At 39.0% G+C, this 27,100-nt stretch overlaps 1 protein-coding gene across 1 annotated transcript in view; it reads left to right on the top strand.

Moving 5' to 3' along the window:
* Positions 1 to 26,072, top strand: part of PURG (purine rich element binding protein G) — a 28,535-nt gene extending 2,463 nt beyond the window's left edge. Inside the window, exon 2 of the mRNA XM_075127439.1 lies at positions 1,456 to 26,072. Within this exon, the coding sequence (XP_074983540.1) occupies positions 1,469 to 2,470 (1,002 nt within the window). The 5' untranslated portion in view covers positions 1,456 to 1,468 and the 3' untranslated portion in view covers positions 2,471 to 26,072. The remainder of the gene's footprint in view (positions 1 to 1,455) is intronic.
* Positions 26,073 to 27,100: the final 1,028 nt, after the last annotated feature.

Here is a 27,100-nt window from a genome sequence, read left to right as displayed (position 1 = left end):
AGTGGGGGGTGCGGCGTGAGGGAGGGGGCACGGGAGTGGGGGTTCAGTGGGGGGTGCGGCGTGAGGGAGGGGGCACGGGAGTGGGGGTTCAGTGGGGGGTGCGGCGTGAGGGAGGGGGCACGGGGAGTGGGGGTTCAGTGGGGGGGTGCGGCGTGAGGGAGGGGGCACGGGGAGTGGGGGTTCAGTGGGGGGGTGCGGCGTGAGGGAGGGGGCACGGGGAGTGGGGGTTCAGTGGGGGGTGCGGCGTGAGGGAGGGGGCACGGGGAGTGGGGATTCAGTGGAGGGTGCGGCGTGAGGGAGGGGGCACGGGAGTGGGGGTTCAGTGGGGGGTGCGGCGTGAGGGAGGGGGCACGGGGAGTGGGGGTTCAGTGGGGGGTGCGGCGTGAGGGAGGGGGCACGGGAGTGGGGGTTCAGTGGGGGGTGCGGCGTGAGGGAGGGGGCACGGGGAGTGGGGGTTCAGTGGGGGGTGCGGCGTGAGGGAGGGGGCACGGGGAGTGGGGGCTCAGTGGGGGGTGCGGCGTGAGGGAGGGGGCACGGGGAGTGGGGGTTCAGTGGGGGGTGCGGCGTGAGGGAGGGGGCACGGGGAGTGGGGGTTCAGTGGGGGGGTGCGGCGTGAGGGAGGGGGCACGGGGAGTGGGGGTTCAGTGGGGGGGTGCGGCGTGAGGGAGGGGGCACGGGGAGTGGGGGTTCAGTGGGGGGTGCGGCGTGAGGGAGGGGGCACGGGAGTGGGGGTTCAGTGGGGGGTGCGGCGTGAGGGAGGGGGCACGGGAGTGCGGGGTGCAGCATGGGGGAGGGGGCACGGAAGTGGGGTTTAGTGAGGGGGCTGCAGCTTGGGGGGAGGAGTAGTCATGGAAAGTAGGGAGTCACTGGGGGGCTGCAGCTGAGGGAGGGAGGTTAGTGGAGGGACTGGTCTTCCATACCATGGCTTTTGGGTGGTTGGGGTCATCACTGGGAGAAATGGGGGTTTACCGGGGGCTGCATTCAGGGACAAACTAGAGGGCAGTAGAGTGGCAGGCTGTGGGGGATTACAGAGGACTGTGTGGCACTAGAGTGGGGCTATGCCGTGCCACCGAGTCTCCTGGGGAATCCCCCAGTCCTGGGGGCTGTAATAGAGGAGATTAGTGGCACTATGGGGGACAGTTATTGGGGGGAGCATGACAGAAATGGGGCTATGGGGATGATTATCAGGAATGGGGGATTGTGGAGGAGGGTAGTAGTGGGGGGCTGTGATGGGATGGTTATTGGAGAAGTTTGAGGGTGGCACATAAAGTGGAAGGATAGAAGCCATCCCAGAGATTGGGATCTCTTCCCATGTTGCTGAGCGTCATGGTAGAAGACCAGGATGCAAGCAGCTTTGTGGGGAAAGTAACACTGAGCAGAGATATGTTAAGAAGCATCGCAGGTCCCGGACACAAATGTTATGGTCTGTGTCTGCTATATATTTGTTATTTCCAGCTGACTGGTAAAGATGGAGAGAGGGAGAGGAGGAGGAGGAAGGAGTGTGGGGGGCTCTGGCCTGCACAGAAGCATTTACTCCCAGTCTCAACAACAGTATCAGTATCCTGCCTCTTCTCAAGGGGGCTGCATGGAGATCCAGGAGCTAGCCTCCAAAAGGGTGGACATCCAGAAAAAGCGATTTTATCTGGATGTGAAGCAAAGTTCCCGAGGCCGCTTCCTGAAGATAGCCGAGGTCTGGATAGGAAGAGGCAGGCAGGAAAATATCAGGAAAAGCAAACTGACTCTCTCCTTGTCTGTGGCTGCTGAGCTGAAGGATTATCTGGGAGATTTCATAGAGCACTATGCCCATTTGGGCCTCAAAGGCAGCCATAGACATGAACACAGTAATGGTAAAGAGCAAGATTTGAGAAGGCGGCAACAGCATCATCTGCCTTCACCTCCAGCATCTGTTGAATCAGAAGAGCATCCTCACAGTGTCCTGAAAACTGAGTATATAGAAAGAGACAACAGGAAGTATTATCTAGACCTGAAGGAGAATCAACGTGGGCGTTTCTTAAGGATTAGACAAACCATGATTAGAGGACCGGGTATGATAGGTTATTTTGGCCACAATTTGGGACAGGAACAGACTATTGTCCTTCCAGCCCAAGGAATGATTGAATTCAGGGATGCTTTGGTCCAGCTAATTGAAGAATATGGGGAGGGAGATATAGAAGAACGAAGAGGTGGGGGTGATGAGCCCCTCGAACTCCCAGAAGGGACTTCCTTCAGGGTGGACAACAAGCGGTTCTACTTTGATGTGGGATCTAACAGGTATGGCATTTTTTTGAAGGTAAGTGAGGTGAGACCACCTTACCGTAACACCATCACTGTCCCGTACAAAGCATGGACAAGATTTGGGGAAAACTTTATCAAGTACGAAGAAGAAATGAGGAGAATTTACAACAGCCATAAAGAGAAAAGAATGGATGTCACAGGTGACAGTGGTGAAGAACAAGAGGGTCTGGAATAGAGTGCATTGAACTGGTCATCAGGCAAAACAGAAAAACCTAAATTGGCTAGAGGTAATTGGAATATTTTGTAGTTTGAAGAAGTTGCCCCTCATTTTATGTAAGTCTTTTTCCTGTTGTTAGTGATAACTCAAGTATATAATACGTCTGAAGTCTGGTTATGTTAAATGACATATTCTTAGGGAAATATTAGCCTCCCAAATCTAAATGAATCAGCTGTTCCAAGTGTTGAAGACTATGAAAGTATGCGTATCAGCACAAAAATCTGACATTCTGACCTTTAAATAGTCTAGGTTAGGCTTGTGTTGCACTCAAACATGATACAAAAAAAGCCAGACGTACCTTATGATGAAAAGTATTGGTTTCTGCTTATGACAGGTTTTCCAGAATTGAATATTGTCCATGCTGAGTTAAAATCTGAAAAGCGTAACTACAGGTCATTTACCACAAAAATTGACTTTGTATGCATTTTATCTACTTGTATGAGGAAAGGTAGAAATTTTAAATCAGTGTTCGCTAGTTACTGAATTTTAAGCAATGTTCTTTATGGGTAAAATCTCGATAGCAGGTCAAGCCTTTATAAAGGATTGTCAAAGAGTGGAATATTAATTTCTTAGCTTAATAATTCTGTGGTAACCAAATAATTTGAGTGCCACAGAAAAGCAAAGCTGTGTTTGAATTGTGATGGGTTATCCCAAATTAATGAAAATAATCCATTCTTCATCTACACATTACATCATGTAATGCTGAGGATTTTTTAATGTGTTCTCAAAATTTCAAAAACTATTTTTATATTGTTGGTGGTTTGGGGGGCTCTAGAAGGAGCTGGGAAGTGGGCATTTTGGTGGCTGAATGATTGTTGCAAGTGGGTTTCCAGGGTTTTCTTCCTATTGTATGAGTAACATAATTGGTGTGATGTTAAAAGTATGAGGATAACTTCTGGTTTTGTCCTTCTACTTTGAGGAAAAACCTTTGGGAGATTTTGGTGCACCACTTAATTGGTATAAAAATGCTTCTCTAATTTCATACTTATTGGTAGTGCATTTACAATGCTATGGCTAAAGCTGTGTCAGCATTTCCAGTATAAATTATTATTTTTATAAATTTTAGTATTCCAAGATAATATCTATGCCCCCACCTCCATCACTCCTTCCCCACCATGTTAAAACTGGGGCCATGATCCTGCAATTTGATTCATGTGGGCAGACTGTTAGGCCTGCATGAAGTCCCCTTGAAGACTGTAGAGCTACAACTTCCCCCAGATTCCTGCCTTGAAATCCAAATATTCTGCCTGGAAGGGAAATGTGTAGCATTATCTGTTCAGGAGGGTTGAGTTAGAAAGGGGACGTAGAATATTCTAAATGCTTTTGGATCTCAAAGCAAAAACCGATTTATTTTTATGAAGAAATTTGTCAGCATTTAGGGGCTAGTTCATCTCTCACTGAAATCAGTGAGAGTTGGATTGGGCTATAAATCCCTTGCTTAGAGACTCCATTTTGCCTACCTTTTTTATGTGTTTTTTTTTTTTAAGGGCTACTGTATACATACAGAAATTTATCACAACCCAAATCATGTTTTTAATCAAGTAGTTGAGTGTGCATGAGGGCCAGCTATCTTTTAATCCAAACAGTAAATTTTAATCTGTTTAAACACACTTATCTGCCAACAAAATTATCCCCCGTCTTAATTTTAATCTGCCTGCATGCTTAAAGGCCACACTAAATTCAAACACCTTATCATGTCTCTGATCTGATACCCCATTAGTAATATCAAGAAGGACTGTATGTGGGGATTAAGTGAATAATCTGGCCTTTAGTTTGGGTGATAAAAATGATGAAACTACAAAAAAGCTTGCACCAAAGTCACCAAAGAACTATTTGGAACATGTTACGCCTGTGACAGAAAAGAACAGATGTAAAGAAGTTAATTTCACTGTTTTAGGTGATTCCCTTAGAGTTAACAACCAGTTGGCCTAATGTCAAAAAAAATACCATAAACTAATCACTAATGTATTGATTGCTGTTTCAGATATTTTCTAATCCAAAGCAAAATTTTCTTATTTGGTCACTTGAATGCTAATGGGCCGTTTGGGCCATGACCATGCAATTGAAGGTTATAACCTTAGTCCTAGGGCTAAACGTTCCTGTTGGATAGTGAAGTACTAAAAAAGAAAAAAAAGTTTTTAAGAAGTAACAAATCATAGTAAAATAACAATTTATACTATTGTTGGCTTGATAGCAGAATATTCATGAGTGAATCATCAATGCCTAAGTTACCATCTCACTGATTGCTGCTGTCCATCACAGTGCCTAAAGTAATGATGAACTTGTCACAGCTTCCTGCAATCTGGAGTTATGAATGTAAGAACTTTTTATGCTCACTTCTCCCCTTGCGCCCCATCTTCACATGGATTTTTCCCTCTACACTCAGCATCTTCCAGTCTAAAATAATGTTTGCACCACTCGATATTAAAAGATCATTTGTTGGAATTATTCCTACGTAATATGTGCAATGCAGATAATCTTGCTTTCCATGTGTTCCTTCGCTCTTAATGGAAAAAAATATTTTAATTGTGCAAGTAATTAGTAATTTAAAAAATATATTTCCTTCACAGGTTTTAAAAAACAAACAGGTGCAAAGTGGCATTGTTATTGCTATCAAGTTGCCATTTTGGAGAATTAGAGCCAGACTACGTCTTAGCTATTGAAAGTGCTCCAGTGAAGATGTAGACCGGTATCAGTTTGCATCACTGCTTCTTAATTAGGTTTCCAGTATTTATTAATTGGCCTTCATAAATGCATTGATGTATTGTAACTATTACCCCAGGAAGTCAGTATCTGCTGGCTGTTGAACAAGCTCAATTCTCAGCTCTGATACACAGGTAAGTGTTGCCTTGTGTTTTGTAAAATCAGCTAATGCACTTACTCTCACTTGGTGATACGCACCTGAGTATCCGGGACTACACTTGAGCCAGCCATCTACAGTTAAAACACTGACTACTGGTTTTCCATAGAAATGTAAAGCACTGATGTTTGCAAATATTATGATCCAAGCATAACACTAACAAACACAAAATGTAGCAATGCAAACTTAAAATGGTTACATTTGGAAACGGGTTCCTCATTATTTTTGGCAGTGTGTTCCCAGCTTTTGAGAGCAGCAGTATTATGCTGCTTATGTGCAGAAAGGCCCATTAGAACACAAAGGAATATTGAATTCCCAGTGCATTCTAAATAGATTGTCATTCTTTAAGCCCTAAAACTGCCTGACCCTTAAACTTGAGAAAAACACAAGCTTGTTTGCACTAAAGAGCATGGCCAAAAACAATTCTAAGAGGACAGGGTGAAAAGCATCAGTCTGAATCTCTTGAATTAATAGGTTCTCATGAGAGAATTTTACATTAAAACCCTCACCTCTGTTTTAAAGCTGTGTGGTGCAGGCAGAAAGTCTGTCAGTTCTATAATTAAATAATAATGCACTTTATATTTTGTAAATAATAGAAGCACATTTCTGCTATTAGCTTTGTAGGATGTGCTTCAGTAATAGCCTAAATCTGTAGGGGGTGGTCTCCTGCATGCACGTCTGTCAGAGCTCTGTTGTAATCACTTGATCCAGTTCCATTGGTATGGTAGAGAAGGCAGGAGCTATTAAAAATCCTTTAAAAACCACAAGTCTGATTTTCTTCCCCCCCACCCCCGAGGTAGCACCCACAAATCCCATTAATTTTATTTGGAGTTGTGAGTGCTCAGCATCTCTGAAAAATCAGCCTCCAAACATTTTGTAATGAATGTATAGATATGTTTTTGTATTCATAATCTTTATAGAGCTGGGTTCAGTAACTCCATCTCACTTAGCTTTCTGTGACACTTTGCTGTCACAGAAGCCCTCATAATCCCAGAAATGTTGATTTGGAGTAGTGAGGGGGATTGGGTGGGCTTCTGTGGTATTGAAACTAACCAGTTTGTATTGACTCCAGCCATAGCGTATAAACTTTCTTTCTTGTTAAAGTACAAATTTTATAGTATGTTGTTGGTTGTAATAGTGCTATGAGAGAGTTGGAAAGTTACCTGCACTAGAATGGTAAGGTTCACCACCATGCCACTGTGTAGGACATCTCACCAACTGTGACCAAGTAGACTGCTATGTTTTCTGAATTTCATGAAGTTTGACAAAAAAAAATTCTTGATTAGGGACTTTCAGAAGCAGCAACATTTATTCCTGCATCTAAGAGAGTGGGGAAACTATTTTAATGCAACAAAACTTGAAAATTCTGTAAACTGCATCTCAAATGCAAATACATGTTTAATACAAATATCAGTGATATGTGTGTACTTTATCCAGAAAGAAACTTTCCTTCAATGTATTAGCAATCTACTCTTTATCATAAGTGCTTCATATGTGTATTTAATATGTATAAATCCAATATGTGTATATTGTAAATCCACAGTAGCTCAAAGTGAAATAATATATTTATCTGAAGTGCACAGTTTAAAAAAACTTAAAAATCAGTTTCTGCCTGGAACACAGTTTGGTTAAATGTGTTATTTCACTGAGAGCTGTTACATATATTATTTATTGCATCCCTTTTAAGATTTCTGCATTTAAATGTTTTTATGTATTATTTATTTAGAGAGAAGGGTGGAGAAGGGGATGGTATATGACTCTCAGTAGAGCAGAAGGAAAAATAGGAGAAAAAAAAACTTATTTCAAGGTGTCTCATGTGAAATAAGTAGTCTTAGACTTTACTGGCAGCTTTGTATGCAGGTTTACTGTTAGCTGCCATAGTGTTTCAAATCTGTCTTTAAATCCCCAAATGGTCCAAATCTTTAGGTAGGATAAATGTAAAATCCCAAATACACTGCTAGAAGAGTTTAGAACTGGTTTGTTTGTATAAAGCTCAAACAAAATTACCAAAAACAATTTTAATATACTTTTTCTGCTAAATGTATTTTAGTCAAATGGCTGCATCCTTTTTCTTCAGTGGCCTATTAAAATGACTTAAACTCTATGGGGAGGAGAATTAGGAGAACTGTTGCTTGCTTGACCGACAACCCTTTTAACCAAAATTGTAGTAATTTTGTGCAGTGGAAATGCATTTATTTTGTTGTTTGGTTTTACTGTACAGAGTTTTCACAGTGTGGAAAACGAGTTAGTAAGCAGGCTATAGTCCCATTGCAACGGTACATATATATGTTTCCTGTAAATACAATATATGCGGAGTATACAAAATAAGTCCTAAAAAAACTATACATCTTGCAATTTATTTTCTATGCTATTTCCTTTAAGGTGAAAATATCTTAATCCTTCTGTGTCATGGCTTTTAAAAATCACTTTGTCTTTCCTATATGATTTTTAATAATTTAGATTTGGAACATTTTCTTTAGTTATATGAATGAAAAAGTACACTACATTTAAAATGCCAGCCACAAACAACTTGAGGTACTTTCTTATACGTACATGCTGTCAACAGAAATCCTAGAATGAATTACAGCAAAGTACTTATGGATCAAGTATATGTGTGCATGTATTTGTAATAGTGTACATGTCAAATACATGGATAGGCATATTCACAATTTTAAATACAAATGAAGTTCTAGTCCTGCAACTTTTGCTGAAGCTGACGTAATCCCAATGCAAGTAGTCACATGACTAAAGATTGCAGAATAGGGTCCATAACATAATTATTTTTGATGGTAGCTCTTTTGCTTTTAAGTTTTGTCCCATATCCTGATCCCATTGAGGCAGATGGGAATTTTTCTAGTGACTTCAGTGGGAACAGGATTGGGCCAATTTCTGAATACGTCCTTATGTGCAGTTGGGTACTACAGTGTCAAAAAGTTATATTTGAATTTGGAGACCTTAATCTGCAGTTATAGTTGTACTGCATATTCTCAATTCAGTAATGGATATAGCTATTTTACATTATTGATACTATCCAAGGTAGTCTCTTGTGTTGACCCATTGTCCTTTTGCTTTCATCTGGAGTCATTAAAATTTTATTGTACTGCTACAAAAAATGAAAAATGATTATCAGACAGTAGCATAAGATTTATTCATTAGATTTTGTTTGTTTGTTTATAGAACCAAAACCTACATCTGACTAATATTTTTGTAAAGGTTATTGATTTCTCTTTACATGGCAAATGCTTGCAGTTCATTATTATGTTAGTAGTCTATTAGCACTATTAAATCCTAGTTTTTGACTTTGTTTATAATATAAAATCTTGCATAATGATGGCAGAATTTGTGGAGTCACAGAATAAAAGCATCCATGTTAGGAGACAGGGCATTCCTGGAATCAGGTATTTTGAATATTAAAAACAGGCTTTTAGCCCCGCTCTTTTTAAAAACAAAAAAATACAAATCTGTGGAAGCTCTAAATGTTGGTGACAGCCTATTAAATATTGTGGGATTAATAACTCTCACTATAACAAAGTGCTTTTCATGAAAATCTTATCACACCTGAGATCTGTGTACCACCTGTATTTATACATATACAGGAAAGTAGTATTTTGAAAATATCAAGACCTAGCAAACTTTTATCACTGGAGTTTATGGGTTGCCAAGTTTGGTTGGACGTATTCCTGGAGGTTTCATCACATGACGTAATGAGACCCCAGGACAATCCTGGAGGCTTGACAACCCTGCTGGAGTTCCATTGTTTGTTATCCTGAAGTTCCATCTGTTGGCGTAACTTGAACACTTAACAAGTACAATTTTTGGTAAACTACAAAAACTGTTAAATTTAACATCATGTAGCTGAAAGGTTATGTTTCTGATAGAGTTCTACTTAATGAAATGGTGCAGCTTCTGGAATAGAATGAAATAGCCAGCTGAATGAATAACGATGGAGACATCCTGGCCCTAATGAAGTCAATGGGAGTTTTTGCCACTGATATCAGTGGGCCAGGATTTTACCCAGAATCAACAATTTGTGGTTCAAATACCGTCTAGTTAATGGGCATAACAAAGGTCATCAGTGCCCAGCTGAGGCAAACATTTAGCCATGGAGTCAAGTAACACTGAAAGCATTTTCTTATCTTGTGCTATGCATCATGTTTAGGGTATCAGAGTTTCTTTATGTAAGAGGATGTGCCTGGCTGAGTTCATAAGAGGTTCTAAATTAAATCAGTGTTTTAAAAAATGCTAAAAAAAGCCTCAGCATCAATAACAGCTGGTTTTCTAAGAATGTCAAAGCATCAGTTTGAAGCATTGAGAACACTTTGATGTAAACACAGCATTTCAGTGGTTAATACAATTAAATAGTTGTACCAAGCACTGTTTAATAATTTTAAGCATATGGCCAAAGCCTGGCATGTTTTTTAATTTGTTAGAATCAAGACTTTTTTTACAGGAAGTTTATTTCTTACCTTTTCAGCCCTTTCTTGTCTATGGAATTATACACATTCTTATTCCTTTTTCCTGTTTGACAGGCTTCCTTCTGATGGAAACTGGGAGTTGTGAAATCACCCTAAAAAGATGCCCCTTTAAGCTTTTGCAAATACATCGGTTTTAAAAATGTATCAGACCTCTCCTACATTGCCTGTATTTAATATTAAACTCAGAAAATCATGCAGCTCATGTATTTGGGTGGTTAATTTAAGTACTGCCAATTAAATTGGCTTCTTAATCACTGGGTGAAATTCACCCAGTGGGTAGAGGGATGTTTCATGGCATAAGTATGTGAATTTCAACCTGTGCACCATATGGATCACAAACAAGATAATTTTTAAATGGATAGATTCGTCCAAGAGAGGAAGAGAAGTGTATATCAGTTACTCTAAGACTTCTGACTTTGAAGCTTTCCACCCCTCTACCCCGCCCCCAATAACATTTATAAAATACACAAACACACCAGAGGGGGGCAGGGAAAGAGTGTGTGTGAGATTGGGAGGGCAGGATGTTAACAATATGTCAATATTCAATAGTATGCTAAAAAGTCTAGCAAGTAGATTTTTGTAAATTAAATTAGATATGTTCGTACATATTGCAAATAGCAAGCTTTGCTTTAATATGAAAACATTTAATTAATGCAAAAAATGTATTTACACTCAGAATGGTGGGACAACAGGATCTCTATAACTGATTGATTAAAATATCAAGCAATATATGGACTCAGTATTTGGGGTCAACCTTAAACCCATACAAATACTTCTCAAGTTACATTCTTAATACATTCTGTTGGAGAGGAGCAGAGGGGGACAGGAACAGAAGCGGCCTGCTGGGGAATGGGAGGGATAGGAGAAGAAGGATCAGTGACCACTAGACCACACTCTCTCAAACTTGGAATTTGAACCCAGCATTCCTGAGTCTTAGCATTCTTCTATCTTTAAACAGTTATATAACCCATTGCAAAGTGTGTGTCTCATTCCCCTCTAATGCTGTAGTCCACATAGAGGATAACAGCCTACTACTGCTGCCAGTTACTCCATTAGCCCAAGTGGTGAAGGTCTGTGTGATGGATTTAAAAGTCCCAGCCCTGCTACTGACCCAAGCTGGGGGGTCAATAAGGTTCCAAAAGATGGAATTTGTTGGTTATTTAAAAAAAAATTAGGCAATTCCATTTTTAAAAAGATCTACGTTACAAGAATGTTAAGAGTGCAAAATCAAGTACAAAAGTTAAGAAATGCCAGAATTAAGGTTGCATGTGCTAGTTGGTACTCTTGTGTGTTTACATTTTAATTACATGATCATATACATTTGCTTCAATCGGACCCCTGCTTCATTCAGTGCACAAGATGGACTGTGAACAGGGAATGAATCAGGGGTTTGCAGTGAAGGAGAATGTTGTCTGTAGGACCCATGCCTCATTTGTTGCAGAAGTTGGAAGATGTGCAGTGAGTGAGGCAGAGGATTTCAGGAAGAAAAAGGATGGTCCTATGGTTACGGCAGCTGAATGCTGCCTTTGAGGATTGGTGTCGATCCCTGCCTCTGCCAGAGAGTTTCTATGCGATTCTGTGTAAGTCACTTATGCTAAACTTTTCACAGGTGGTCCTTAACTGTGTTCACCATTCTCAGGACGCCCACTGAGAGACACCTGGGGCCTGATTTGTGGAAGTGCTGAGCACAGTTGCAACTGAGGTCAATGGGACTTGTATTCTGAACATATAAAGTGCTATAACATTTACATCTTCTGAAACATTAATAAGAATCTCAAGTTGGATACTTAAAATTAATGAACACCTGACAATTTTGGCTTTATTCTGTCTGTCTCAATTATCTTTTCGTAAAATGGAAAAAAATATCTTCCTGCCTCACAGAGGTGTTGTGAAGATAAATTCATTAATGTTTGCAGAGCACTCAGATACTACTGTGATGAGTGCCAGGGAAAATTCCAAGAGGAATTTATTAATTCTGTATTCATTGCAGGGTTAGAATGTATGCAATAAATTAGGTGTGGAGTCATACATGGAATGATGAGTATAAAAACAATAGCTACCTCATTTCCAGAGCATGCTGTGCGCTGAATGAAGAAGAGCTTCTTTGGGGGGAAAATAGTCTGAGATTATGAATTAAAGACTGCATTCTACTGACTGTGCACAAGAGGGCTGAGTTAAGGTTGCTCAGGCTACCTTAATTTTGGTATTTCCTAGATTTTGAGCACTTGACTGTTCAACATTAATGTTCTTTTAACTGCCAATTTTATTCTGAGGAATACAAACCACAGCCAGAAAATGGTGCTTTTTAACAGTTTAGATCTCTTTACATAACTTAATAGGACAAAGAAAAGGCACTTCTCTAGCCTAAGGGTGTTCCCTGGCTGAATTTCAAAGACCTGCTGCAAACAATGGAGGTGTGAGAACCTCTCAAAAAAAGGTGACGAGAATCTCTTATAATGGAAGGTGTTAGGCAAGCTAATTATATGGGTCCAGCTTCTTTTATTATAATGCACAAAGAAGGCTGTAGTTTTCCTAGCTGTTTCTCCTCCCCATGCTTTTCAGACATGAAGTATTTAATTTACCATGCTGTCTTACGGGTGTCAAAATGTTTTCACTTAACCCCATTTTTAACTAAATGTTTTCACTTTACCCCATTTTTGCTTTAAGACAGAGGGAAAATGCTGCAGTCTTGGACCCTAAATATTCACAATTTTAGGTTCAGTTTTTATGTGAGTGTATTAGGTCTGCATACTGTGTGTTCATGGTCTATCTTACTATAGTTTCATTTTGCAGCATGTTTCATGTGTAACCCAGAATAGCCGGCAGTTGATTGAAAAACATGGTTGTGTGGGGGTGGTTATGCCAAGCAGACCCGCTCTTTGTAACTACTTTGGGGGAAACGCTGCCTTTAATGACCTCTTTGGAGATAGTCTTTTGTGTGCAGAGCTCCATACAATTTCATCTCAAATAACTTACATCTAACGCTTTTCTCTGCCTGTTGTAGTTTGATTTGTGCATTTTTGTTGTTGTTGTTGTTCCCTCGAGCATAGTCCATCTGTCTTTGAGTTGCTTGCAGTTAAGAATGTGATATCTTGATTGTCAGGAGCCTTAAAAGGGCATCTAACATTAAACTAACGTTTTTGATGGGGGGAAAAATTGTTTACTGATCTGTCAGAAAAGAATGATTTTTCTTTAAGAATATTGTTGTAACTAATTCAACATTTTCAAAGTGACCACACTACAGGCTGATCTGATTGAAAATTGGAAGCAATACACATTGAACTCATTGGATGAAATCCTGACTCTCACATAAGTTGATGGAGTTTTGACATAGGCTTCAGTGTGGCCAGGATTTCACCCATTAGCTTTCCAACTTTACAGTTGAGCCTCTGCTTCTTCCAAAAGACTGCTTTAGGCAACTCTTGCTGAGTCTCAAGTGATACACTGTGTTATGCTGCTTGTTCAAAAAGTTTTTGAAGTGCCCATCCAATGAGGTGATGAAATTTTTTATTTGAACCGGGGGGACAATTTTTTTGTTTTGGTTTTTTGGTGCTGGCTGTATGTAATTCAACCTCCCAGAAAATCTAACTGTGTTGAAAAGTTGATTGGACTCTCCTCAGTCAAATTTTCATCCAGTCTGTGTAAAGCAAGGTAATGTGATAATGTAATGTAAATAAAATTAGATAAAATTTCCTTCTATTTGATACTGCCCTCATCACCATAATATTTGAGTGCCTTTCAGACATGCATTTAGGCATGTGACTGCATCTGTCACATGAGGACTGTTCATAGAATATCAGGGTTCGAAGGGACCTCGGGAGATCATCATCTAGTCCAACCCCATGCTCAAAACAGGACCAATCCCCAACTTTCTCTTATCCTGTCCCCGACTGTATGTGCAATATAATGTTTTGTATTTTTAATGTACACACAGTAACCTGGATATTTATATCAGAGAAGGTAGGATGAAGAAGTGCACCTTACACTAGTAGTGGAGATGGTGAGGTTTATGGTACCTGCTGGGGAATTTTATTCCACAGCCTGGGAATGGCCCCAAGAAAGCTCTGTCTCCTGCACAGATGAGCTTCATTCACCCTGACAGCTCCATTGTGTCTGAGAAGCGGAATGTCCTTCTGAAACTTTCACCAGTTCAAACATTACATAGAAGACAGTCTCAGTTAAATTGAAAAGGTTTGCACACCACTATTAGCTTCAGCAGTCAGCCTCTGCTATAAGGTGACATCTGATTGTACAGCTCTTCTCTACTCTGTCTGCAGCAGCACTTGGATTCCGTAGGTTGCCACTCATGTTCAATGAGCTGTTCTCATTTATCTTCTAATCTCCTAATGCATTACTTGTTAAAAATGGGCTTCTCTTCAAGTTCCAGTGGACTATTCACCTGTTTGCAGATTAGACACATCAGTTCATTTGTTTTGTACAAAAAGTCATAGATTTTCCATTTTGGAATTTAGTCAGATGAAGAGGGATTCACCTACTAAAAATTAAGGCACACAAAGGAACCTTGTTTCAATGTATACTTGTTAACAAAATAGACCTGTTTAAAATAATTTGTTTTCAGTGCATCAAAAAAAGCTACAATAATATAACAAAATATTTTTAAATGAGGCCCTGATTTTCCCCCCCACACACCCTTTTTTTTAAATTTGTTTTTAAAGGAAATTCATTGCGTTAAAGTAAAATGACTGAGTAATTGTGAGTGTAGCAAACCAAGACATTTAACTAAATTGTTCTCTTTAAATACTGTGCCCATAAAAATGTTAACTTGGTGCAACAATTTTATCCATTTAAAAAGTTTTCTCTTGTTTTGAATCCTGTTGTTAGTACACGGACCATAATTATATAAAAATGTCTTGACTAGCTAAATGAAAATTCCTGAACTATTCCAACATGGAAAAGGAAACATTAAATTTTAGAAACACTTAATAAAATACAAAAAAAATCCTTTGAAGGAGATAAAGGAGAAACAAGAAAGAAAAGAAAAAATAGCTTTTTCTAAGGTACCTATCTTCTTTGTTCCAATCACCATGCTGACGGAAGTAGCTCATTTCTATAGCTGCTAACAGTTAGATTTATATATATATAAATATATAAAGAAACGCATATTTCATTTGAGTGGTTCAATGTTCCAGTTAGGAGTTAGACTTTCTGTAAATGCATAAACCTGACTTAGAAATAAACACTTTAAAGAGAAGTTACTGTTCCTTGAAAATCAGTCCTTTGTAGTTGTCATAGTACTAGTCTTTCCTTTCTTGGGTAGGACCAGAGTGCATTTTTGTTAGGGCTAAAAAAAAGTTATTTATGAGTGAACAAAGCGTTAGTGCTCTTTGTACGCCTAATGAATTCTCCAAAGTCCTGGTTGGGGTTAGAACTTCAGTTTCACTTGCTCCATTTGGGGGTCTTTGCAATGCCTAAGACAGTGTTCTGAGACATGTACCTCCAAAGTCAGCTATTCTTGAGTCTTGCTAGGAAAAATTGTCTGTTTGCAGATTCACTTCTCACCAATAACTTGGCAACATTTTGACCTGTTGTCTTCCAGTGAAAGGAGCTGGCTTTTGGAATGTTTGTTCTTCAGAGGAACACCTGTGTTTCTCCCTTAAAAATGTGAGTCTCAGGTTGTTGATTTGTGACTGGCAGTGGCTGTTGGGACGCCTTTCTGTTGTGTTTGTCTCAGTGATTTCAGTACTGTAGTGCTGCCTTTTGGGTAGGTTACCTGATGAGTTTATACATTTTGTGTGTTCACTTGATTCAGCACTTGTAGAGAAATTGCAAGTGGAGTGTAAATATAGTCTAGAACTGACATTAATTTATGGTCTTCATTCTTAATAAAAACATTAAATGCTTTAAGATCATCAGGTGAAAGTCACTATAAGTACAAAGTACTGATATCATTTAGCTGCCACCAGACACCTCAAGAATGTGTCTCCTAGCATTGGAGGCAAATCTAAATGTCTAGCAACAAAAGTCTATCTATAGAAAAGACCAGAGAATATCTACAAGAATTGAGAATATATTTTTCAGCCTGAAACTGCTCTGACTGAGATGCACTTACAAGAAGTATTTTATGCCTGCTATCAGAAATAGTGAGAATGAAGGCTCTGAACTTGGGAGAAAATGCACTTCAAGTGTGCTTGGATGATTGCTGTGATTTGGAGTCACCATTGCCTCAGACCATACAGCAGTAGTGATGGTTGGTAGAGTCCACAGAGCCACGTAGCAATAATGATACCTGGGTTCCAGTGGTTGAATCTGTCCTTCAGATAGTAGGTAGGTCCTTGGTCTTTGACCAAGACTCACATGTTTACAAAGTCAAGGAGGCATTAACTGAAATAGGACTGGTCCATCAACTTTGTAAATAAGTTATTAATCACTGCACTAACGTTCCTGTGTGTGTTCAAGATATGAAGGTGAATATTGGGTATCCTCATGGCAGAAGCTTGTGTGCTGTTATTGCCTCTTCCAGTGGTTCACAGACAGTCCAGGGGTGAATGGAAAGACATTGTTTTCAGTGCTGTGAGTGCCTTCTGCTATTCTTTTTTGCAGAACTACTGGAAAGATTCATTTTTCATCCATTACTGATTTTCTGAACCATGTACAAAAATGGCCATTTTTTAATTTTTTTTGGCCTGCATGACGGTTATATTTGTATAGCTATAAAATGCTACGTTTGTCATGTAGTATTTAAACTTTGCTGAAAATAAAAATGAAAAAATTATATGCCAACTTTAGAATTTTACTTATTTTTATGTATAGCTGGCACTTGCTTATTAAGCACATCTAAAAGTAATTTTCTTATGCACATTTTATTTTTTTATTCTCAAAACTTAAATTCTGAATGTCAGAGTGATACATTGTAGCGATGCTAAATGTTGCATTTGACCACGAGCATCAGTTGAATCAAACATATTTGATTTACCCTACTTGAAGTTGAAAAGGTTCAAAAGTTCAGAGACAAAGTATACCCTCGAGTACAGTCATTCAGGATCATGAAGCATTGCCATTCTGAAGATGGATTAAGCGCTCAATCCCGCAAGCCCTCTGCCTGTAGAAGTGCTAATGAAATCTATGGTGAAGGTTTGCAGGATTGGGGCCAGGTTCAATTGCTGTAATGACTGCATCAAGGCACAGAGATTTACATTTTGTAAATAAACTTCTTCAAACAGAAACCTGCTAGGACTAGAAAGGATGGATAATTACCTCTTCGTGTGACATCCTTACACTACAAGAAACATTTTCCATTGCAGTAAATTGCATGTAATTAAAATGGCCCCATAATCACTTATAAGCTTATGTCTTACCTTTTTACTATGTCCTTCATGCAGAAGGATCTCAAATCCCTGTATACTCTACAATATGCCTTATGTAGGAATCAGTTTCCTCACCACTGAAACACAACATTTAGTGATGGATTGAAAAATTGAGTGATATAGTCTGGTCCTGTGAAAAGCTTCTGTAACAAAGGTAACATGTTGCTGTTAAAATTGTTTAGTTTATTCCTGCTTTTGAGGACTGAAAAGGTTGTCTGAATAGCTGATAAAATTAATTGTCAGTTGATGCATGATTTTACTACTTTCTATAAAAATTAGCTCAGAGTAGAACTCAAGTTGAAAATGGATTTTAAGTGATTTTGTTAGCACTTAACTACTACATCAATTTTGTGCTTAGAATCTTGGATGTCTACATCAGCTGTATTTGCTTCCCAATATATCTGGATAGAAAGCAGAGAGAAGACAAAACAGACACTACTTCTGCTCACTTAATGGGAATTGATCTCACCACAGCGTAACAGAAATGTCTTCCCGCTAAAGTATTCTCTGAGAAAATTTGCAATAGTTCTTCTGGTGAGATAATGTTAAATGTTTAAAACCTATAACAAGATCACAGTCCAGAAGAGGGCAAAACAGCAAGAAAGCACAAACTTAGACAAAAATCTTTCCCTTGTAGTATTTTTCCAACATTATATGCTGGATAGGGAAATAATGCAACATGCAAGACCAGTGAAAAGAAACCTTGTGATTAACAAGCAATTTAGTTGACTTTTACTTTAAATAATTACTGATTGATAACCACAAGTGATTAAAATCAGCAGTTAGAAAAATTACTATGTGATCATTGTTGTTCTTTAAAAAGAATGAAAATGCAGAATTGGATGACGTTGATACCTTAGTTCTGATAGCAGTAAACCTTCATTATCCACGTTTGACTTTATTAATTTTGTTTTCAGCTTTCATTTTTTAAAAAAAAGGTACCAAATGTTATCTAAGCAGTTAGAACTGTACATTCCCAGCACCTTCTTATTGCTTAGTGTAACAGTCCAATTAAATATGTTACAACTATTGTGTGTTGTCTGTGGCAGATGTTTTGATTTCAGGTTTGCCAGGAAAATGCAAAATGCTGCCAATGTGGGTCAAGAATAGTGGCTCTTTTCGTAGGCTTTCTAACAATGAAATGTCATTACATTTCAGATTAGTATTTTAAACCCTTGAATGCTTCTTCAGTTGAGTGCATATGTGAGAAAGAATGGATTCATTAAGGTGTAGTGAGATAAAATCTTTATCAGCCTGGACTGGAGATGATCTTAGTGGTAAAGCAACAAATGAATTATGCAGATCAACCTAAATGAGTGCCAGTTACAACATTTATACCATATCACCATGTATTTCATATATGCCACAATGCATACAACTATTTTGGAAATGTTTTAATTAATATTAAAAAATTATATCCAGGTTGGTTTTATATCATTCCACGTCCAAATGCTAGGTGACATAATTTCCATATGTCTAAAAGTGCAGGGCTCAGATGGAGCCATAAAACCTCTACAGACTACACTAAATAGCTCATCTACACATAAAATGTCACAAGTTTAAAGTCTACCATCTCACAGCCCTGCAGGTCTTGAAATGGGAGGTTTGTAACCCTGGCAATGGGAGATTCCAACTTCCCAATTGGGCTGGGGGTGGGGGGAAGGGCAGCACTTCCTTCTAGCTCTAGAAGGTTTCAACACCATTTAAAGTAGCATTTTAAGTATAGAATATGGATCATTCCCCTGAGTCTTGGGCAGGTGCAACTATTGGGGGAAAAAGAAGGAAATATTTCTATGGCAGGCTGACTTTGGTTACTGTCTGAGGCCTCCCAAGCGGTTGATATGTTAGAATGACTCCTCAGGGAAATGATTAGTGAGTAAAGTAGAAGAGGCAGTCTGAGGTGATAAACTACACAACCATAAAGAAAGATTAATCTGTCGGATGGACATCTTTACATATGTGATGTGTGTGTAAACATATGGCACAGTTAAGAGTGAATATATTCCCTGAATGGCTTGTGGTTTTATTACACTAAACATTTATATTTGATTTTCAAAGGCATTGAGCACGCACATAACTTAGTGAAGGCAAGAGGGAGGGCAACGTTTTTGAAAAATCAGACCCCTGGATTATACTGAAAGAACTGCCATACTTTGTGGGTCAAATCCAGTGAGGAAAGGAACTATTTTCCTACTAGATGGCCCATTCCAACTCAAGAGCAAAGGCATTTTACAAATCTAAAAGAGATGCTTCGTTTTTCTCTTTTAGACCAAACTCAGTTCCAGGTATGATGGTTTTTTAAAAAAAATTCTAGGAGTATAAATGTCTTGCTACTTTAAAGATGAGGAGCCAAGTCCTTCACTGTCCAGTAGTTTATCCTTTACTGTGAAGTTGCATTTTGTTTCCAATTTGCGTTTTTCCTAACTTCAGCTTCCAGATGGTGGATCTTGTTTTACCGCAATCTGTGTAGGTTAAGGCTACCTAATATCAGACGTCTTTTTTTCTGTGTAAATACTTGGACTATGATTAAGTTTCCTCTTAACTTTCTCTTTGATAACCTAAATAGATTAAATCCCTTTAGTCTCTCACTGCAATGCAGATTTTCCAGGTCAAAGTATTTTTGTATCTTTTATTAGAATCCTCACTGATTTATTCATCTTCTTTTTGAAGTCTGGATGCCAGAACTGGATACAGTAGCCCAGTTATGGGCTTACTAATGCTGTATGCATAGGTAATAACACTTCCCATCTCCAATTTAGTATTATCTTGTCTAAACTTCCAAGAGTTGCATTAGCTCTCCAAGTCCTGTTCGGATCTCATGTTCAGTTGGTTGCCCCCTATAACTTTAAGTCTTTTTCAGAGTCGCTGCTTTCCAGAATACAGTCCCCATCCTGTAAGTGTGACTTGCTTTAGTTGTTCCTGAATATGTGACAACCATGCTTGGTTATATTAAAACACATCATTTGATTGCATCTGGCTTACCAAGTGATCCTGATTGCTGTGGATGAGTGACCTGTCTTTGTCCTTTTTTCTCATTCCACCAACCTTTTTGTCATCTGCTTCTCTAGCTCCACAACTTGGTGTCAGGCCTGTAATTAGTTGCAGAAAACTACGAGCTACAGCACAGATGTGCCACCACAGAGTATCATCTGAGTAAGACGTTCAGCACTTTTAACCATGGCACAAGAGACATTTTCTTTTTAAGAAGGGGGAATGCTAGAAGAAAATGCAAAGCACTAAATCTGATTTTATGGCACAGCTGCAAATATGTTTTTATAAAGAGTGTTGTAGAACAATTTCAGTGTGGAGCATGTAAGCCGGGATTGCAATGGTTTGATGCATCCTTGTAAAACATTTGTTACAGTTATGTGTGATGCTTGCTGCATAGAATAATTTACATAAGTCAGTGGTGATTTGCGTTCACACCAACTGAAATTCACTAGGAGTTCAGGGCCTAGCTCCCTTTAGGCTTCTTTGAAACCTCAACTGTAAGGAGTAACCTCTTTTTCATACACATCGAGCTCCTAAAACAACCCTATGTACTGCGTCTGCTGAGAGATTGTATTTGGTAAAGCAACACAGAGAGGGAGGGAGCTTTCCCTTAGAGCAGTGGTTTTCAACCTTTTTTTCATTTGCAGACTCCTAAAAAATTTTGAATGGAGGTGCAAACCCCTTTGAAAATCTTAGAGAGAGTCTGAAGACCCCAGTTTGTAAACCACTGCCTTAGAGCTATGAGAGGAAAGGGACTCTGACTTTGGTGTGTTTTTTTGTTTGTTTAAGAATATTAAAAGCCTGTTCCAGAAGGAAATTATCTGTGGCTTTTTGGACTGTATTGTCCATAATGCTGTATGCTCTCTGGGACAGGCTCTGCCTTCCATTCCCTCTCAGCATGATGCATAGCTCAGTGAGGCACCTCCATTGGGGTTCCTAAGTGTCATGTAATACAAATAATAACTATCAAGTCCAAGGAGGCCATAAATACCAGTGGGCAAAAAGGAAACCCATAAATTCCAGAGCAGAGCTTCTCCAGCAGAGTTTAAGTAAACAAGCTCATTGCAGCAGCTTTTGTTGTACCCCGCCATTTCTTCTGCCTGCTGGGACTCTGCAGCTCACAGAGTTACTAAAATGCCTGGCTCCAAGAGGTAATGCTCATGGGGGACCCTCTCTGCAAGTAGTTTTAATTAAATAAGAAATCCTTGTTGGCCTTGAGGTGATCATTGGTGCCAGCAAGGGTTCCTCTCCTGAGTGTAAAAGAAGGTGGTGGGCTCAGCATGCTCTATGGAGGGCTCTTGTTGCTCCCTAATTGTGCTTTAGCTTTTGGCAGAGCCCTTGGCCTGCTTTATGATTGGGCTCCAGAAGGGAGCAGTCAGCCATGGACACCTCTTTAAGACCTTTCCTTCTCTGGGTCCCTGGAGGTCTACCCTTCACATGCATGATGTATCTCTTTCTCAAGCCACAAAATTCCCCAGAGCCCAAAAGCTCTATGGCACAGTCAGGTATGGTAGTGTCACAGACTTTTCCCAGGCAGCTTCAGTTCCAGCATTGTGAGGCCATTGCCACAGAAGAGTGTTGCTACTGACCAGCCTTTGTGGCTGCATAGCCTGGCAAAGCCTCCGAGGCACCAGGAGCTGCTGACAGTTTGAAGTCAGAGGTGAGGGACTGAATTACATTTGGCTTAGAGGAGAGAGTTTTCTGAGCCTTGCTTCTATTAAATAAACTCTTATTTCTAGATTTAGTTTCAGTTTGCATTTTTTTGTTTTAAAATACAGCAGGCCGGTACTATTGTTTGAAACCCATGTATAGGAATAAGTGGGTTATGTTACAGTTCAATTAATTGAGTCTTAATTGGCATGACAAGTTATGTGAGCGTTGTCAAACTATAAGAAAAAAGACATTTACATTTATCTGTACTAGTAAGAAGTGATGATACCAGTCTACTGTATATTTTTCATAACCCCCCGCCTCCAGATTACTTTCTCAGAAAGAGTGGTGGATCTTTTATGTATTTAAATGGCTGGTATTCTAGCTGTTAACTCATACTATATACACTTGTTTCTGTTCAACCTTGACTACTGATGTTCAGATTCTTGCCTCAGATGGTTTTAGACCTTTTACTTTGACAAAAGTGATTACAGGGAACAATAAAGCAAGCATTAAGAACTGAAGTGAAATACATTTTGGTCCACAGTGATGTTCACACACCATTTATTTGCAGAATATCTGATAAAAGTGATTTCCTGGGTGGATGCTGTATTCTTCAACCCGCTTCCAAAAATGTGTAAAATGCAGTAGTCCTAGAGATCGTCCATGCGATTACATGGGGGTATCACAGTTGTTTTGGATGTTGGCTTTTGTCACACTGTCTTCATGTTGTTTAATTCCTCACTTTCTCACAGCTATGTAGTATGAAGTGCTAGAAGCTCAAAGAAAATAACTGCTTATCAAAAAACATATTAGCTATGCTTTCCTTTGTAGAAATGAAGAGCTAATACTAAGAATTTCATTAAGATTGCATTCATAAACTTGTTGTTGCATTAATTGTCTTTTCACTGCTACAGTGGTCAAGAGACAATGTAAGTTTAATGCCTGTTCAGAAAGCTGAAAATATATAGGCTAACTGTAAGATAGTGTGAAAAAGGAGACAGTCTGTAATGTGACTCGTCTGTGAACTGCATGTCAAAGCATTTGTGAAGTTTGCTGCTGACATTTGGCAGGCTTTCCAGGAAAGCTTTCACTTGACTGTGAGTATCGTGGTAGCAAAGATTTGTAAATGTTCTGAAAGACTCTGTTTTTGTAAGTTGTGATCATTTCTTTCTGAATTGGTTTGTGCTAATGAAGTTTATGAAGTGTACTTTATTGTAAACTAGAAGATGTCAGTTGCTTGCTTGTGTATGTTCATTGGATGAACAGTGGCTTTGTGCATCTCTAAATGATGATGTAATTTGGAGCACTTTTGGTGTGGCATGTGCAATTTCAGTGCTCTCTACTCTTTTGATTTAGTCCCAACTACCATACATGTTCTAACCAGGTTTTGGATGCTGAACCAAACCAACTTTAAAGCTAGCACTTTAAGTATTAGTAGTCATTTTGCTTCTGACTATATGGAGCACTGCACTTTTATAAGTACTGTTAGCACTGAGTTTCAGGCTATTTGTTTTTCCTACTTTGTGTAGCCTATACCAGGCTGTATGTTTTAAAATATGTAGTGGCAATCAAAAAAGAATTTTAAGTGAACATGACCACTGTCTGGCGCTTTACTTCAGTAAATCATTTGTTAGAAATTATATAAATTAATGAAACAAAACAGTCCAAACATATGTAATGTAACTTCTATGTATTGTTATAAACTGAATCATTGATGTCCAGGAAAATGCGGTTGTCCTAAATTTTGAGGCAATTGAGTGCATACCTTTTTAAAAACACCAAAGATACAGGAGAAACCTTATGGGGGAGAAGAACAGTGCAAGACCCTGTATTTTATACTTTGCATTGCACAGACCACTGGCTGTGAAATAAGAAATATAGTTAAATATATGGCTATGTACTCTTCCTTTTGGTATCACAATTTTACCTTTGTGTCCACCAAGGATAGACAGGAAAGCAAATTAAAAACTATTCTTAAGGTTTATTAGATATCATTGTCAGTGCAGACTGTGCTTAAGCCATTGCAATAAAAGCCATTAGTGTGCCTCTATTGGAAGTTCAACTTAGACTTATTGTGGGCTTAAAACAAAAAAAGATCTTTTTCAAATGAAGGAACTACAGAATATTTGGAGGGTGGCATATTGGGCAGAATGACTGTTGGGTTTGTTGAATTTTTGGAGTAGCGTTAGGAATGTGAAGTGCATTGTGTCAGGAAGCCAGTTCTATTTAAATTTGTATGGTATCCAAATATGAAGATTTTGAGACTATCCTGGAAGAGACTGATTGGAAAGACACTTCATTGAATTTGATATTTTGTCACTATATGCTAAACATAATGCTAATTCTATATGATTTTGAAAACAAAGTGAAACCCTTCAGATGTAGGATGTACATATTTAACATCATATGCTGTACCCTATCAAGTCCTTGATGATGTTTAGCTTCTTTTAGAAGCGTTCAGTTTCTCATCTAGTGAAGAAGAAATTACCTGGTTGTGAAGGCATTTATGCTGTGGGTATCTAAATATCACTACAGGACATATATTTTTCCCAGTTTACTAGTTACGGGTCCAATCAATTCTTATTTTGGCAATACTCCTACTGAGAGTTCTTCTCATGTGAAATATGCTAGATAAGGCCCCATGCTCACTGTCGTAAATTGCATGCTCATTCTAAAGCATGACATGTAAATGGGGTTTCATGTATCACTATTAACTAGTTGACACAGAAGAAATAACCTTGGAAGAGTATAAGCCTGATCAAATCTGCTTGTCTGAATATGGTGTATTAAAACTAAAAAGTAGATACATCAGTTACGTTTATTTTGCTGCAGCAATCAAGATATTTTTCTGATTATACCATAGATTTTAATGATTTCTTCCTCTCAGCTCTGATTAGAGCTTTCTATTGGAACAGAACTCTATATTGTTTTGGTATCTTGACTAAGTATTGAAGTGATTAAAAACATTAAATATTAGTGGCCAAATAGGATTATGCTTTTATGTTCTATATTTTTAGTTGTGATGCTAAAATAAAGCACAGGTTTTTTTCATAGCCCAATTCACTCTGCAAGTCCAGGTTTAAATCCATAACAGTTGGAAGTTTTGGCATGTCTTAGCAGTAAGGACCATAGCTAGTTACAGGGTAACATTTTCAAAAAGCACTTCCATGACTCAGAACTCTAGATACTATTGACTTTCAAGGCATTTGGACTCCTAAGTCACTTAGGTGCTTTTGAAAATTGAATGTTCTCCATGAGCTAAACAGGCCGCAGTATGCCCTTGACTCAGTTAGCTCAGGATATGGGGAGCATGGATCAGCTTATCTCCAAAACAGGATTGTTGCCTCCCTTTACTTGACATCTCCTCCTTCAAGATATTGAAAGTAAACAAAGTTCTTTACTACATGGCACACATGACAAGCCCAAGTGTAATTTATAGCAAAGCACCTTTTTCACCAGAAGAATATTTCAAAAAGGAAGAAGTTCTTAAGTATTTTTTTTAAGATAGTTAAAGAATAAATTGTAATGGCACACAGGCAATGTTTTAATGTAATTTATCAGTGACTTTCTTTTTAACAACATGTAAGGTCACTATAATTATTTAGCATTCTTTTAAAATATATATTGAAGTAATTTCACAGCTATATACATTAATAGGATGACATTGAAATGAGTCAAGTTTATCAGAAACCTGTATATAGCAGGTAGTAATTTAAAACTATAGATATATAGAGATATATATATATATTCCCCAACAGTACTCTTTTTTCAGTAAAATATTATTAACCAAAAGGTGTTTTAAAGTCATGGCATGAAAAATCTTAAATGTAAATCTGAGTACATTGTGATGCTAATTAACAGACTTTTCTGAAACTTATGTGATGCTTAATATTTTTCTTAATTTTTTTGTTTAATGTTAGATCATTGTTCTGAAGGATCTTGGTCCTACTGGAATTAAAATAATGGAAATAAAATGCATGTGTTAAAAGTGTAGAAATGGTGAAGAATTAAATGTGAACTTACTGTACGATACTGATTCTGTTTTCAAACAATCTGTTTTGCTGTTCAATAGTTGACATATAAAAATGCAAATGTACTGTAATTTAGCACTTTTCCCATTGGACCCTGTTCTCACTACGTCAGAGGTGTAAAGTGGTGTTGGTGTGGGACTTGCTTCAGGAGTTTACGTTTCTTGATGTGTATCCCGCTTTATGATGATATGTTGTGCATCAAGAATAGTAAACCTGTTAACTCTTTCTGTGTGTTTGTTATACAGGATGCCAGAATTGACCTAAATGCAACTAACAGTTCAGGGTCTCTTTACATGATCTGTTTCTAGAAAGACATTTCATTGCCAGCTAAGTTGGTGTGTGTCTGTCTCAATAGTCAAACAGCTAGCTTTAGAGGAGTAATGTGAATTTGCCTTTAACCTCTTTTATCCCCAAGTGTACCTGATCAGATGGGCATGTCCACTAAAGCACTGATTTACATTTTCTGAGTCAAGACTAAGTTTATCCCAACTCTCATGGTTATCAGAATCCTCTATACAAGTGCCACAATAAAATGGAAACTAAAGTGACCCACATGCAATTCACTTTTCATTAATCCTGCAGTGGTTACTAATCCATTTAAACCAGGTTTTCTGTCCTCCCCCACCTTTATTGTTAGTAGCAGCAGTAGTGACCATTATAAGCTGGTAGTGCCCAAAGGCCCATGTTTAGCCCTGGGGGCTGTCCAGACGTAGATAAGGGGCAGGGATAGAGCACACGAGGGAATGAACCTGGTGAAAAATTGACACAGCTGTGTCAGTTAGATATTTTGTTTTAGGGTTTTAATGGGGACAGAGTCGAAGTGAGATATTGTCAGGAATAGGGAGGTACAGGGGTGAGATGGCAGACACAGCTCACCCTGGCTGGACAGGCAATGTCGACATCACTGCACCGAGGAGAGTAAGGAAGCAGATGTAGTGTGGAAGGAATTGATGTGGTCCGAGTGATGAGCTGGGGCAGCAGCATTCTTGATGTATGTGAGGGGTGCAAGGCAGAGGGAGTCACAGCTGGAGGCTGAGGGTCTGATCTCCGACATACTATGTAGGAAGATGCAGTAGGATGTAGCCATGGTCTGCATGTGCAGGTCTGGAGAGAAGGCTGGGTCAGACCCCTGGTTATGGGCCTGCATGAGTGGGGGGATGGTGATCTCTGGGGTGACACAGGGAAATAGGAAGGGACTTGAGGGAAAGATCAAGGACCCAGCTTGCGGCATGTTGGGTCTGCAAGGGCAACTG

Source organism: Caretta caretta, chromosome 4, assembly GCF_965140235.1.
Source record: "Caretta caretta isolate rCarCar2 chromosome 4, rCarCar1.hap1, whole genome shotgun sequence".
Classification (NCBI taxonomy): domain Eukaryota; kingdom Metazoa; phylum Chordata; order Testudines; family Cheloniidae; genus Caretta; species Caretta caretta.
Note: the sequence above shows the minus strand (reverse complement) of the source record. Positions and strands in the feature narration are given on the sequence as shown.